At 45.8% G+C, this 16,099-nt stretch overlaps 2 protein-coding genes and 1 long non-coding RNA gene across 6 annotated transcripts; 2 read left to right on the top strand and 1 right to left on the bottom strand.

Moving 5' to 3' along the window:
• The first annotated feature begins 1,752 nt into the window (after positions 1 to 1,752).
• snx15 (sorting nexin 15) lies at positions 1,753 to 4,854 on the top strand. Its single transcript, XM_061764733.1, has 7 exons — positions 1,753 to 1,997; positions 2,312 to 2,468; positions 2,540 to 2,655; positions 2,787 to 3,045; positions 3,615 to 3,779; positions 4,002 to 4,196; positions 4,468 to 4,854. The coding sequence occupies exons 1-7, from the start codon at positions 1,899 to 1,901 to the stop codon at positions 4,581 to 4,583; spliced, it is 1,107 nt and encodes a 368-aa protein (XP_061620717.1). The 5' UTR covers positions 1,753 to 1,898; the 3' UTR covers positions 4,584 to 4,854.
• A 123-nt stretch (positions 4,855 to 4,977) lies between these two features.
• Positions 4,978 to 12,360, bottom strand: LOC133473025 (uncharacterized). Its single transcript, XR_009786938.1, has 3 exons — positions 12,195 to 12,360; positions 9,122 to 9,199; positions 4,978 to 5,290 (listed from the first exon to the last, which is right to left on the bottom strand). It is a non-coding gene; the product is annotated as an uncharacterized LOC133473025 (long non-coding RNA).
• Positions 10,355 to 15,966, top strand: LOC133473019 (prospero homeobox protein 1-like). 4 transcript variants are annotated; one of them, XM_061764726.1, is made up of 7 exons: positions 10,375 to 10,445; positions 10,552 to 10,660; positions 12,217 to 13,649; positions 14,025 to 14,138; positions 14,236 to 14,348; positions 14,491 to 14,596; positions 14,698 to 15,966. In XM_061764726.1, coding segments are annotated over exons 2-7 (1,941 nt in total). In that variant the 5' UTR covers positions 10,375 to 10,445; positions 10,552 to 10,659; the 3' UTR covers positions 14,872 to 15,966. The 4 variants fall into 4 exon arrangements, with proteins under 4 accessions (XP_061620714.1, XP_061620713.1, XP_061620710.1 ...); XM_061764730.1 differs by having other exon boundaries at positions 10,355 to 10,660; positions 14,236 to 14,352; positions 14,698 to 14,835; XM_061764729.1 differs by having other exon boundaries at positions 10,359 to 10,660; positions 12,217 to 13,650; positions 14,032 to 14,138.
• Positions 15,967 to 16,099: the final 133 nt, after the last annotated feature.

Raw genomic sequence — 16,099 nt, 5'->3', positions numbered from 1 at the left:
AAAATTAACATCACACGCATGTGACTTGGACAAACCCCCCCCTCCCTCCCCCCACCGGGAGAAATCGAACACATGCACCACCTGTTGCTGTTTTTTAACAGACAACCGATGTGTGTTTGCGCTTGGCAGCGTTGCTTGTAACAGAGCCGTTGACCTCGCACACAGCGACCCTTGCCCAAAAACTGGTTTTCCTCAGTCTCGTCTCCTTTCACGTGGTTTTTCTGTGTGTGTGTGTGTGTGTGTGGGATGAGAAGAGAGCAACCAGGAAACAAGCAGAGAGGGGGGGAAAGGACAGGCGGTGGAAACATGTTTTGGAGTTTAGGATGCGTTACAATTTCTGGCTCAATTGTTTTTTTTTTTCAGCATAACGCTTTGAATCGGTTCACAATCACGAAAAATATGCTTGAAGAGACGACGTCGGGAGTGAGCGTGGGGCCAGGCGGATGCACGTGAGAGCACACATGCAGGGCCTCACTTGAAATTCCTGCCTGATCCCTCTGAGGGAGTTTATTTTGCTGGAGGTTCTCACACAGACACACACACAGACACACACACACGCACGCACACGCACGCAGACTAGTTTAGACTAGCCTGCCTTTCGAGGGTTCTGCATTCAAAGCAATTGTCACAGATCACACTGAAGCACATTTGAACTTCCCTTGCAACGTGCGTTGCCTGCAAATCCGCAAGACACTCGTTTATGACTTTCGTGGCATAAAAACAGGGAAAGTCAGAAGGTTACGATGTGTCATGTTTTTGCTTTATGGCGGTTCACTGATAACTACCGGATATGGTTGGTTGTAACCCATTATGAACACGCTGTATATATTTAGTATATAAAAAAAGAAAAACTGACCAGCAGAGTGATGCAGCGGAAGTGTGCTGGGCCCATAACCCAGAGGTCGATGCATTGAAACCATCCTCTGCTAATGTTGTTTCCCCCCCCCCCCCATCACTCATGAGCCATTATCGTCGTTTTGCTTTTATTGACATATATAAAAGTAATGACGGTGTTTCGTGAAGAATTGTACGTCACAATAAACTGGCAATGTTTTTTTTGTATGTCTGCGACACAAGTGAAATACACGCACCCAGACGTTGACTTCCCCAGTATGTTTGTTGTTTGCTTCATTGTATTGTCTGAAACAGGATGAGGCCCCAAATGTTCTTTTTCATCTGCTTTGGGACCCAAAAAAAAAAATCACCTTTTGATGTACTGAAAGGAAGGTGACAATAAATACTAGTGGTGCTTTAAGCGCCCCCTGGTGGATTTTTTTTGTGTTACTACAGTTCCACCGGAGCGCTGTCTGTACAGAAATCTGACCTCTACCGCCCTCAAGTGGTTTTGTTGTTCACTGCAAGTTCAACTGTACTTAAATTTATTATTATTTTATGAACATAAATCGATCGACCATACTTCTTACAAAGTGATGTACAAGGATGTTTTTTTTATTAACCTTTATTTATCCAATTAAGGCAACTGAGGAAACGATTCTGATTTGCAATGCAGACCTGGTTGCAAACAGCTGACTAAAACAGCAAAAAAAAAAGGAAAAAAGGCAGATACAAATAAATACAATAAAAACAAATAAATACATATACAAAAAAATGTCCAGCATAAAAGCTAATTACAAAGTAATTTATCAATACATTGTTAGTAACGTCATTTTATATCATATCCTTTCATTTGATTACACATTATCTCGAGGAATACATTTAAACTGTAAACAAATACAATAATGAGAATACGACAAATATTTCAATCGTGTTTTGCTCACGTCATCACGCACGCGCGCACGTACATACACGTCACCCGGAAGTGAGTCGGGAGGCGGAGGTGCTCTCGCGCTCTACGTCCAAACGCGTTGTTTTTGTTGTATTTCTCGCCAAGAACCGATATGTCACGGAAAGCAAAAGAAGAATACTACCGCTTCTTTAGCGTCACCGACATACGCACGCACGAGAAGGGACACACGGAGTACAAAGTGACGGCAAGGGTCAGTTATGCTCATCGGGCAAAACTACTTTGTAATGACTCATGAGTAGCACTAAGCTATTTGTTGTGACGTCATAGTAAGCTATGCTACTCAGACTAAGTAGCATCTTTCCTCAGGACGTGATGAAGTCTGTTGCAAAGTTATTTCCACGAGTGATCTTGTGATTTATTCACGAGGAGTGCTTTGGAAATGCCTTAAGTCCAAATCAAAGGGAATCATTTGTCCATAGTTTAACAGGGCTTTGACTTTCCCTTGGCAAATGTGACAAATGCACGTTCAAACTCAAAGTGGATTTGATACATTTTGCCTTGTAGTTTGTGTCCAAGCGTTGCCCGGAGGACGTGAAGGAGGTGGTGGTGTGGAGGAGGTACTCGGAGCTGAAGAAGCTCCACGGCGAGCTGGCCTTCACGCACAGGAACCTGTTCCGGAAACAGGAGGAATTCCCGCCGTTTCCACGAGCGCAAGTCTTCGGTACGACGAGAGGACGCGTCGTCACGTTTCCCCCCCCGCCCCACTTTTAACTCGCGCTTTTCTCTTTTCAGGAAGGTTCGATGAGGCCGTGATCGAGGAGAGGAGGAAAGCTGCAGAAGCCACGCTGGTCTTCTCGACGAGCATACCCGCGCTCTACAACAGCCCGCAGCTCAAGGACTTCTTCAGGGTAACGCCTGCATTGATGTGTTCCTGGAGATATGAGCAGAGATGTCAAAAGTACTATTCCGTACTTAAGTAAAAGTATAAAAGTAGACACTTAGAAATGTACTTTTCCCACCTTTATTTTGCCCTACTCAGGGCGGAGACGTCACAAGGCCTCTGGATCCCTCGCCTGCGTCCTCCACCGGGATCCTGCCTCCTCCTCTCATCCCCCTGCCCGAGCGCAGCGCCTCGGACTGCGAGCCCGCAGAGGAGGAGGCGGGCAGGGAGGCGCCCACTTTGCCCCAGGACCTAGGAACCAACCTGGGAATTGACGTGGGAGAGCCTGAGGTGGCGGCTGAGGCCTACAGCGAGATGGGGGAAGAAGGTCGGGGAGACGTCGCGCCGGACGACAGAGGTACGGCTCCTCGTCTTTGGGGTCCTCTCTATATCGCAAATTTTTAAATATTTTTTTTTTTAACATTATAAATGGATGATTTCTTTTTTTTAATAAGGTAAATAGCACACAATAATATTGTACTTTACACTGTAGTCTACATACAGTAATACAAATTATTTTGGCAGTTTGTGCATCATAAATTAATTTATTGTGACCGTGCAGCTACTTCTGCAAGACCGACGCTATTAGTTATCCCGTCTATGGCGTTTTGCTCTGTTAGCTCAGCGGACTCCAACTGGGAGTGACGAAATAAACAGCTTGAAGTGGATTTGGAGAACTGTAGGAGCGAGTTAGACACGGAACAGGCACTTTGGAATACTATTAGTTTGATTTGTGTTATAATGAGTTTAAACGTGTTAAAAGCTTGTGGCAGGGGTTTTAACTATTTATAAAAATGATATGCACCGCAAAATCTTACCAGGTGAATGTATTTTATTTCTAGTGAGAACATCTTGCTGTACTTTATTACAAGTGGAGAGGTCATCCAGTAGCTCATCAACTCTTCTTTGTGACGTCATAACCTCCAGTCACGTCTCCGCCCAGAACGAGCGCATCACAAGCGTCTCAGGAGGAGTTTGAGTCACTTTTCGCGGCGGTGCCGGAAGGGTGCTGCGCCTCGCCACCGAAGGAGGACGCTCGGCCTTCGCTGTCCGACGACGACCTGGCCGTCTTTGATCCCTGCTATAAGCAAGGTGAACACAAATCAAGGACCCAGAGCCGAAAATAAACATTTGAAAAATTGGATATTTTAGGGCTTGTGTGTGTGTGTGTGTTAAATTAAAAAACAAATAACACAATAATCACTCCCTTTTTTTTGGGGGGGGGGTTTTTCGATTGCCAATTGAAAATAGGAAAGATTCAGTGACTGACGCCACTCGTCCTTTCTCACTCACTCACTTCTCCATCTGTTACAGACGGCTGTGAATCCTGCGGCAGCCATTCCGAGTTGTTGTGGTTGCCTACGAGCAGCCCGGAAAACGAGGCGGCGTATTTGAAGCGAGCGACCGCCGAGCTGACGTCTGCCGTGGCGAGGGAGACGGCGGGAGAAGTGAGCGCCGCCATTTGCGGGTACAGGACGGTGGTTGACATACTCATCACTGGAGTGAAAGGTGAGGGGAAAACAAGGAATGCGAGTAAACGGGGGAGCGCACTGAACGAGTGGTGAACAGTTGTGAGGCATATGCAATGCAAATCATGCTCCGATGACCATGATATAATGTGGTAGCGCCCTCTCTTGGTAGACAGTTTGGACTGCAGCTAAGCCGTGATTTATGGAGTTCAGGCAGTAAAAGGATGGGCAAGGCAAAAGCATTTTCCCACGAGGACCAACAAAACTTGGTTTGGGGTATTCTCCTCTCAATTGTGAATTCTTGTTTCCAGACGATCCGGATCCAGCACGAAAGGAGTCGGTCAAGCGACGGATCGCGCAGTATCTGGAACATGCCGAGAAGTTGCTGGACGGACGCAGCTCGCCCGCCCATGCGGAGGGCCGATGAGGAACAGAAATCGTATAAAAAAACAATAATAATAATAACAATTTCTAAATCCTCAGGACCGACCTTGTAAAAACATTTTCATGGTGGTTACTGGCTGGTTTGGACCAAAACATTCACAAATACACTGTAAACGCACACTACAGACTGTTGATAACATCTTTTATTCACCAAAAATAAATCAGTTATAAGCGCTCCTTTTAATATAATTTCTCGTTGGATGTGTGTGTACGGAGTAATTTGCACTGTTTTATTAATAAATAGTTTTGATTGATGTCGCAGACTGGTTATTTTTTGGGTGGACCAAGTTGAAGTTAGGAGGAGGAAAAATGTTTTGACTGAGTGGGAGGAAGCAGAGGGACCATATTCATGACGTACAGCCTCCCCGGAGAGGAGCGAGGGATGATGGACGACGAGTGGAAGGACAGACAGATGGAGAGCCGACAAAAGCAGAGGAAAGAGAACTCGTGGGGGAGTGGGAGATAATGGGGGGGGGGGGGGCTGCGATTAGAGGATAAGCAGAGATCATCCATTTATTGTTGAAGGGATGGAAATAGTGACCCTCCCTCGTCCTCTGTATTCTCTCCCCCGGCACACTTTGTTTTTAGCATTCTAGAGAGGACGGAGGGATGAAAGTGGGAGATAACGCCGCGCCATCCTGTTACATTTTCCTCTTCTCGCTACGCATCCCTCGCTTTGCGCCACTCCACCTGTGCGGTGCGAGAACGTGGACAGACAAAAGAGATGGAGGGGGGGGGGGGAGGGATGGACGGATGGATGAAATGGAGGAGGTATGACATTAGCATGCTGATTGTCGGCACGCTCCGCTTTTTCTTTCTCACCATCCCCCCTTTTTTTTCCATCCGTCTTTTTCTCCTCACTGGTCACTGCGATTATACCATCAAAACACTCCAGCCTGAGAGCATAATAGCTTACGGCCGTGCACGTGTGTGCGTGTGTGTGTGTGTGTGTGTGTGTTATCACAAGGGATCAAAAGAGGGGATGTGCGTGTGTGCATAATTTAGTGCCATGCATGGTGCATTACTTGTGCATCTATGACTGGAGGGGGGGGGGTAGCTGTTATGTGCAACTCTGTATGCAAGCTAATTCACCGTGTGTGTGTGTGTTGCAAAACTGCTTCGCCAACCTTTGACCCCCGCTTTACAAGGCGCTTGTGCATTAGTCGCCTTTTTGGAGGCAAAGCAAAGCAAATGTATTGATATAGCGCATTTCATACACAAGGTAACTCAATGTGCTTTGTATGATTAAAAGCATTTCAAAACAAAGAAAACAAAAACAGCTTAGAAACATTTAAAACAGAGAAGAAGGAAAGAAAGGCCCAAATAAAAGTACAATTAAAACCGCGTACAATGAAAGAAATACCATTTTAAAAAATGGAAATGCTCTAAAAAGCACGAGAAAAGCAGCATACTAGCTAAATGCTGCTTCACCATGTTAGAATTGGAGTAATATGCTCTGACCTCTTTTTTATTGGTCAGAACCCTAGTTGCAGCATTCTGAATGAGCTGCAGCTGTTTAGTGCTCTTTTTGGGGAGTCCAGTCAGAAGACCATTACAATAGTCAAGTCTACTTGAGATAAAAGCATGGATGAGCTTGTCCTGGTCTGTTTGACACATGCAAGCCTTCACTCTGGATGTGTTCCTCAGATGGTAAAAGGCAGTTTTAGTAATTGATTTGATATGACTGTTGAAAGTCAGGTCGGAAACGATCAGAACACCAAGGTTTCGGACTTGGTCTTTGGTTTTTACAGCTAGTGACTCCAGGTATTTACTAACAGCAATCCTCTTTTCTTTCTTGCCAAAAACAATTATCTCAGTTTTGTTGTGGTTTAATTGAAGAAAAATTTGGCTCGTCCAGTTATTTATCTGTTTTAGACAGTGACACAACACCTCAATTGAACTGTAGTCATCTGGAGACACTGCTAGATATAACTGTGTGTCATCTGCAGAGCTATGATAGTCAAAATTAAAGTTATGAAGAATTTGACCCAAGGGCAGCATATACAGGCTGAACAGGAGGGGTCCAAGAACTGACCCTTGAGGGACCCCATAGTTCATTGCCATTTGATGAGCTTGAACACTTCCAATGGTTACAAAAATAACTCCTTTCCTCCAGGTAGCACCTGAACCATTTAAGGACTGTTCCATTTAGTCCTACCCACATTGACCAGACCAGAATTGACACCTTTCCCGAGTTAGTATTCAACCCGATATCATTTAGCACTTTGATAAGAGCAGATTCTGTACTGCGATGAGTTCGGAAACCTTTTTGAAATTTGTCAAAAAGTCCATTGAAGTTCAAGAAATGGCTGAGTTGATGAAAAATAACTTTCTCAACAATCTTGGCTCTGAAAGGGAAATTTGAGATGGGTCTATAGCTTGCTAACACCGAAGCGTCCAGTGTTCTATTTTTTTTAGAAGAGGCTTAATGTTAGCTACTTTAAGAGCTTTAGGAAACTCGCCCGACTGAGGCGCAGCGTTTGTGTTGACCGACGTGCCCAGCCGTCACCGAGCCAAACACTGACACCCTTTGGTTGCTTTTTTGTTTTTGTACTCTCAGCTTCCTCTCTCGCCCACTGGCGCTTCCTCTTTCCCTCTCTTCATCCAACAAACACACACTCCCCCCCCCCCCCCCCACCCCCAACCCCCTTATAAGCTCATTCACTGTCTGTGGCTGTTCGTTTCGTTCACCTTGCCCCCAGCTATTTGAGTGTACAGTACTCACTGGCTATATCCTGGTTCACTTATTGCGGATTCAGTGCAGCACAGATTTTAGGCTCTTCTACTTTTGCAGGAAAAGAAACCTGACCGAGCAATCTCAACTCACACATTTGGTCGTGTACCAAATAATTTTAGTAATGCAGTGAACATGACCGGCGGGTTAACACACAAGGCACAGTGAGAGATACATGAAATAAATTCACAAATACCAACCTAGCGTGATGTACAGTATAGCTAATGCACGCACTCATAACAATATGGAACAAATGCAAGTAAAGAGAAACGTTTAGCTTGATTTTCTACAGCCTGTATTTAAAAAGAACACCAAGAAATAAAAAGTATTAGCGAGCACCATGATGCTTTGCGCTGCCTAGGTCTGTTGACTTTCACGTCACTTTAGCGAACACACCCACCTTTTAAAGGAATCTGCTTGTGTAGAGTGTGTGGATGGTGATCTCAAGTGAACGAATAAATAACTGCACCTCTCTAAAAGTATCACATATTGACACTGAATTGCATGTGTGAACTTTTGTGTTTATGTCCCACATACACACAATCATAGTAGTGGTGCCTTGAGATACAAGTGAACCCGATTCAGTTTTTCAGGATACAAGCTATCGTTCGGACAATTTTTTTTTTCTTTGACTTTCGAGGAAAAATTTGAGATGCGAGCGCCGTATGGTGCCAGTGAACGCAACTCACTTCACAGCAAACTGCGCTTTCTTTGCCGGAAATCTGTTATCACTCAATCTCATGATGAAAAAAAAAAGGTATCATTGAAAACAATTTGAGCGCATAAACAATATTTATTGTTTAATTGTCGACTGCCAACAGTCAACTGGGCTTGTCACCAAGTTGACAATGAATTAAATTGGTCACCTTCATTTCAAAATTTCTCTTTTTCCAGTATGGCAGATACAATTTCAATAGTCCTTTAATTTACCCAGATCATTTGAAATCTACTGTATGTTCAGAAGAAATGCTTCGAAAAGAACGGTTTCGCTTTACATGTCGAGTAGGAGGTCCCTCCTTGTGTGTCAGCGCGTCTGGAAAAGCGAGCGACACGGAACTAGTCAATTAACTCGGCGAGTAGGATTTAGCCACATGAAAGTAACGTGAAATAATGTGACGGGCTCAGCTGCGGAGACAACTGTGGTGTGTATGTGTGTGTGTGTGTGTTCAACACATTTTATTGTGTCGAAAGGCACAGGTGTTGACAGTAACCTAACCACGTCCTGATGTCATCCATCATGCATTTGGTCTGAAATCCATTATGTGGCTGACTTTTGGTTCAAAAAAGCTTTATCCTGTTTTCTTGCCATTTCCTGCTCCCCTCCCGCGCTTCCATCAACCCCATGCCGCTCCCCCCCATAAGTAAATCAATGCATATACACTTTATGCCATCTATTGATCCTTTTATGTCCAACCCCCCCCCCCCCCCCCCCCCCCCCCCCCCGCCCCCCACCCCTTACTGATTGTTGTAATTAAGTACCGCTCACACTGGGACGCTGTATTTATAAGTGCACACTGAAGAGGCCGCATGTGCGCATGGTCGGATGAGAGGGATAGCGCTTGAGTAGTTTACATAATATGAGACCTGAGAGAAATGACGCACAATTTTAGGCTTCAGGCTGCACTTTTCTGTGAGCCATTTGTGCTTTTTAGGGGTCTGTTTTAGCCGGCAATTGCATTCTCCCACACACGCACACGCTCACAGAGCACGATTATTTGTCATTTAGATCGGATGGAGCCATCGTTGACCTTGTTGCCTCGTGCCGTCCTCCCTCCCCATGAACTCACCTTCATCTGCAACCGTGCGTCCATCTTTTGTGTGCCAGCCTTGGTTCCATGACAACTGAGGGCTTTTTAGTGAGTTGCCTAACAGAGGCAGAGGGGGAAACAATGAACAGGAGATGCAAATGCGAAGGGCGGGTTTGACGACATAATCAACGAAAGAGAGGTAATGAAGTTGAAAAAAAAAAACTGTATTGGTTGTTCACATCTGACATCACAGTGGTGGGAAGTAACTCAATGTATTTAAGCTGTTTAACGCCACTCCCAGTTGATGTTTACGGTCATCAAAACAACAACAAAAAAATCCAACGACATCGCTTTAGTTTAGGAATGCCCCCGCTAGCTTCATGCTAATACATCATGGAAAACATCATTGATGGGCTAACGAAAAGCATCAATGGTTGCGGTGTTTTAACCATTCAAGCGACGGTTATTTGAACACAAATGACGGACAATAGCACAATACTCACAGGAATATGTTCTTTATCCTCGGCGAAGAACAGACTAATATTCTTGCATCGTACTTAATTCCTGAGAGTAGTGGTGACTGTTATTCATTTGTGTCGGTATGGCTGTCTTATACTGCCCCTCAGTGGCCAAGGCGGGCACACCAGAAGGAGCAGTACAATTAATTGAAGCATTAAATCATGATGCACAAACTGGTTACTTCTTTCCATTCAATTTAATTACGTTATTACCATATTTCTTTTTACAAAGTACAATATTATAGAGTGCTATTTTTCTCATGAAAAACACATGATTAATATTTTATTTATTTATTTATTTTTTTAAGGGAGGCTGGAACGGATTACAGTGGATAGGCACCGTTCGTAGCGAAAATCCGCAGATGATTAACGGCCATTATAATTACATTGAAAAAAACTATTTTTCTTATTTATTTAAAACTCCCTCCCAAAAAAAATTACATTTGAAAAAAATATACAGCAAAATTGAAAGTGAAATATGATTTAATATTTGAGTCTTTCGGGTTTTGAGTCTTGAGTTATGAGCGTGGTCACGGAACAAATTAAACGTGTATCTCAAGTCACCACATTAGTACGAATGTATTATTTTTGTTTTGTTTTTTTACTTTTTGATTTGAATCAGTACTTTTACCGGAGTCCAGTCAGCCAACTCGCCACCTCTGCCACCTCTTTCCGCTTAGTTGGCGAGGCCAACATGGGGCGGGGCAGTGTCGTCCAGCGGACAGCAGCAGCAGCACTGGGGCATGATGACACAAAACTGTGCCAGCCGGGTTCAGATTGCTTTAGTGAGGGAGGGCAAGAAGTGGATCACTAGTGGTGGCAGTTGAATAATACAAAGCAACACGGTCAGAGAGCTGTGGACTCACATGTCCGAGCCCCCCTCCCCAACTCCCTCTTCCCCCTGTTTTTTATTTATTTATTTCCCCCCCCCCCCCTCTCTCTCTCCCCTAGCAGTATCGCGGGTGCCAGCTGAGGACAGTCGACCGAGGAAGAGCGCGCATAAGCGGACACCTGATTGGAACGCCTCGGCGAACGCACGCTGAAGCTCTGCTCTCTGAGAGTAAGTGTTACATTTGATTTTTTGTTTGTTTTGCAAATGAATATATGCTTCTCCACATGTGCCTTCATGCATATGCATTTTTTTTAAATTTTTTTTAAATGATCATTTCACACTGCGACATCATCTGTCCAAGTGATGCCAATTAGCCGGTAAGCCCGCGTGCATGTGCATGCACACGCACACACGCACATACACACGTGTATACGCGGATTCCTCGTTGCCACATTAAAGTATTATTTCCGTTATGATGGTTGAGTTAAATGAATGTTTAACCCACAAACAATGCAAAGTTAAATTAGATTAGATAGCTAAAACTAAGTAAAATTGGGACTGTATTCTATTTCCCATCCTTGCATATAGTGACTAATACTCCTCTCCCGAATCTAATCTAATGTTACGTGGCTTTCATGTCCATTGCTCAGTGTTAATATTTTGGCCAGCTTTGCGGCTGGCTTTAAAAAAGCTAATCTGGCCGACGCATATAAGCGCATTGGCCTGCTTGCCATCTGGGCTGTGTTATAGTTGGGAGGAGAGGGCATTTGAATAATTGATATTTAGCTATTTATCGGGGGATTATTCCCTTAGTGTTTCACCAGGGGAGCCTACACGCTCTCCATCAATCCGTCCGTCCGTCCGTCCGTCCGGCTCTGTGTGCGGTGAGTGTATCCATCTGAAGTGGATTAAGGGTGTTATCAAAGCTAAATCGGACTATAGTGATCGCACGCACACACACGCGCACGCACACAATCGCATACACACGTACATGGTGTTCTGAGTCCATCTCGCTCCCAAAGGACCATTGACCATTGTTAGCTCGCTCACAAGCCTCTTGTGCTCCACTACTGTGTGAATCATCCTGTGTGTGTGTGTGATGGTAAACACTCTGCTCAAACAGTGCTTAACAAGCTGCCTGAACTGATAACGGGGTGGGGGGGTGGGTGTGTGTGAGTGTGTGTGTGTGTGTGGGAGCGGGGGGGGGTAGAGCGGAAGGAAGGAGGGGACATTTGCTGACGATGAGAAGAGCGAAATGTCATAATTATACATGCACCTGACTATTCTTCGCAATTTTGTTGGAAAAGTAGTCAATGCCGAGCATGCCACGCTTTTTGGGGTCCAATGAAATTGTATTATTATTATTATGTAGACAAACGGTGTAACAAGTACTCACAGTCAAATGTTCTTTATCCTCTGCAAAGAACGACGAATATTGGTGCCGTACTGATGAGCTGAGGAGTTGAGATGTCTTAATGACAAAGTACATCCATCTGTCTTATACTGCCCCCAGGTGGCCAAGGCAGACACACCAGAAAGAGCAGCCCAATGGCCATTCGTTTGGTGCAGTGTGACAAAAACTGTTTTATTCTTTTGAATTCTATTTAATGATGTCATTACTGTCAAACAATATTATGGAGTACTATTTTTCCCCATTCAAATACACAGTTTTTGTAGTTTTTTTGGGGGGGCAAGCCTGGAACGGATGACTAGCATTTCGATTAATTTCAAATGGGAAAAAAATGATTTGAGAAACACTTACTCTCTTCAACTCTCCCCCGCAGTGATGGACTCCCCTTCAGACCTCTTCGATGACTCCAATCCACAAGTCCACCCGTTTGCCCCCCCGCTCTTCTCCGCGGAAGCGCTCGGAGGGCTGCCGGGCGGAGGTCGGCCTCCTCCGAGCGCCTTCAGACCCCTGGGCTTTCCCCTCATCCAGCGACACCTGGCCCAAAACTCGCACCTGGGGGAGGAGAGGACCGCGGACCGAGGAGAGCGAGAAGGCCAGGGAGGGGTGTCGACCGACGACGAGGTGAAAAAGCGAGCGGGAGCCCGGTGGGGTCAGGACTTGGCCAGGGTGAAAAGGAGGAAGCTGGAGGAGGGCGGTGCCAGGCGTGGCGGGGAGCTGAGGAGGAGGAGGAGAGCGGAGCTGAAGGAGCAGCTGGAGGAGGCCAGGGAAAGACTGCAGGCCCTGCAGGAGAAAGTGCTGAGGGCCTTTGGGGAGAGCAACATGGAAGAAGGGGAGGGGGGGAGCAGTGGGAAGGGAGGGGATGTGGAGGACGAGGACATAGCTGAGAGGATGTTTGATCAAGAGGAGGACCTTGGTCTGGAAAACCAGCCCCTCTCTCTGATTGCCCCTTTTAATGGCTTTAAGAGAAGAGAAGAGAGGCAAAAAGACAGAGAGAGGACGGCGCCCGGAAGAGGGGAAGGCGTCATGGAGGGGCTTTGGTTGGACTGGGATGGAGGGATAAAAGACGAGGATGAGGAGGGGGGGCACAAGTTCGCCCAGGCCTTGAAGGTGGAGCTGGGCAGCGCCGTGGCCAGAGTCATCGATCGCGTCCTGCGTCTGTACACCGAAACGTCCTGCGCCGACGCCACCGGGGGCGCCGGGGGAAGAGCGGAGGAGGAGTTCAGAGGTCAGGAGGAGAGGCCAGGCGGGAACGATGAGGAGAGAGAGAGGCAGCGACAAACCGTGGCCCCTCGTGGCGCCCAGACCACAGATTTGGCTTTGCCATTGGCGGCCCATAAGTCACCTGACCTCCAGAAGCCCCACCCCCTCCTCTGCCCGCCTCTGCCGAGTCACCCCAACCCCTCTCTGCATCTCCCTCGCCCTCCCCTCCTCTTAGCCCGGGCGCCCCAATCCAAGGACCCGGCATCTGGCCATCCGCCCTCATCTTCCTCCTCCTCCTCCTCCTCCTCCTCCTTCCCGGCCCCTCCTCTAACCCTCCCGCTGCTCCACTACTCCATGCAGCAGCTCTTATCCCGCTCGCTCCACCAGCCGCAGATGCCCCATCTCCCCCCGGCATCCCGCAAGGACTTCCTCAACTCGGACTCCTTCTTGGAGTTCCCCTCGCACCCCTCCTTCCCCCCGCTGCCGCTGCTCGGTCACCTGGGACCTTCCGTCGTGCGCCACGCCCACGCGGGCAGGGAGCGGGAGAGGGGCGTGAGGGGAGCGGCGATGCTGGACGGTGGAGAGCTTTACCTGAGCGCAGGCGGAATATCCTTTTGTGCATGATTATCTTTTATATGATATGATATAGCAACCAAATAAAAAAAAAAACTTTAATCTTGAGGCGACGTAATGCCAGGAGGCTCCCGCAGATTGACGAAAGAGGCTTGAGTGTTCAACAGCGTTAATAGATCTGTTCTCAAGTTATTTTCAACGCTTTAAGTTGCTCAATGATGCTTAAAAACAAAATATAACAGATCAAATCAAAACAACAGACCAATAGTATCGATTTAGTGAAAATGATGACATCACCGAAGGCCCCGCATGGGGCAGATTAGATTGACGTGACAACGCACAGATACTGTAATCTGATTGGTCCAAATCGAAGTGAATGCAGCAGCACATCTCCTTAGCCAGACTCATGTGTACAGCCAGGAGGGCTTGTCTCCTTGCCACTTGAAGAAAGCCAAACTCATGTTCTTCTACGCTCGCTATCCCAGCTCCAACACACTCAAGACATACTTCCCTGATGTCAAGGTGTGCGCGCAGTATTTCCATGAATTCTGATTATGATAAATATTAGGCATGTTTCTCACAGGTGTCAACAGTACTCATTTGTCACTTGTTTGTCCAGTTTAACCGCTGCGTGACCTCCCAGATGATTAAATGGTTCAGCAACTTCCGAGAGTTCTTCTACATCCAGATGGAGCGCTTTGCGAGGCAGGCTGTCCGCGAGGCTCTCACCCGGTCGGTTTTTGCGTTTTTCAATGTATCTTACCGTGTTATTATGGTGCTACGGAGGCCCGAGAGCAAATCCCAAAGGGGGAATTGTTGTGATGCTATTCAGAGACATTGAAATGAATATTTTGGGTGCGTGTGTGTGACCCAGGGACGGTGCACCTCGCCTGGGCAGAGAGAGTCAGCTCCGAGTGGGCCGCGATACAGAACTCTACCGCATACTCAACATGCACTACAATAAAAGTAACATCTACCAGGTAAGTGTTTCGAACGGGAGCCCATTATGATTATTGACTTTACCTTTGACTGACGAATGCCGTCAAATCACACGGGTTCTTTTCTTTCTTGCCGACTCCAGGTCCCGGAGAGGTTCATCGAGGTGTCCGAGGTGGCCCTGAGGGAGTTCCACGCCGCCATTTGGACGGGCAGAGACAGCGACCCGTGCTGGAAGAAAGGAATATACAAAATCATCTGCAAGCTTGACAGTGGCGTGCCAGATGCCTTCAGACTGCCTGGTTGTCCAGTTGCCTAATGATAATCAAGTTGTTTAAAAAATAATAATACGGAAAAAAATGCAGCGGTGCCTTGAGATACGAGTCACCTGGCTTACGAGTTTGAGATACGAGTCGTCGTTGTGTATTTAATACAAGCACATAGCTTTGCCTTAGGAAAGTCCGCGAAAGCTTAATGCGAACAAACAATGCAAAATGCCATGGACGGGCGAACGCATAGCATCGTGTCACGGTGTTATAACCCTGAAAGCAACAGATATTTGAACACAAACAGTGGAGCAACATATATAGACAGAAAATATCACAATACTCAGAGGCATATACTCTTTAGCCACTGCGAATCACAATCACAGTAAATTGATCATGATGCACAAACTCTTTCATTCTTTACATTCTACCCAATTATGTTATGACTGTATGTTTTTATAAAGTACAGCATTATGACTATTGTATAATTGTTGTTTTTTGGGAGGCTGGAACAGATGAATAGAATTTCATTTCATTTAAATGTGTAAAGCTGATTTGAGATACGAATGTTTGTACATGGTCATGGAACAAATAAAATGTGTATCTCAAGGCACAACTGTACACGATATGAAAATACATGCATGCATAAACGTGTTCCTTCAGACGTTGAACTTTTCAGACATGCTGTGAAACCTACAGTACTTTATTCAGGTTTGTTTGTTCTTTTCAATTTAAGTCTTTTTTTTGTATCTTTGTATGTATTGTAAGACATTTAGAGGTTATTGGGGGAATATGAGGACATTTGTGACATTTGTGATAATCAAAATGTACCACCAGTGGAACGAAATACAATATTTAACTTGAACTCCAAGTGGGTTCGGCCTGCAGCTGTTTGCATTGTGGCTCCTCAATCCATTTGTTTCTGTGAGACTTTATTTATTGATTGATTTTTTGTGACGTATCTTGAAGTGCATGTTTGCATTTTTTTTTTTTGCGTTTGGAATTGTAACCCGTTGGTTCTGTTGCTTTCTTTTCCAAATGTACAGTGAGTGTATTCTTGACATCTGTGCCTCATGTGAACACGAACACACACACAAGTGGAATTGGATGTTTAAATTGAGCAGTTAATTAAAAAATGTCAGGGTGGGGTTTAGTGTGTTGTACATTTTCTTGATACTTTTAGACATGCTTCAGAGGGAAGGGAGACCAAAATGTTGTACCAACACTGACCAGTGAGGGAGACGGTGCCACGGGAACTTGCTGACCGACGGAAAAACAAAC

Source organism: Phyllopteryx taeniolatus, chromosome 23 (genome assembly GCF_024500385.1).
Source record: "Phyllopteryx taeniolatus isolate TA_2022b chromosome 23, UOR_Ptae_1.2, whole genome shotgun sequence".
Taxonomy (NCBI): Eukaryota; Metazoa; Chordata; class Actinopteri; order Syngnathiformes; family Syngnathidae; genus Phyllopteryx; species Phyllopteryx taeniolatus.
This window is presented reverse-complemented; position numbering and strand designations above follow the sequence as displayed.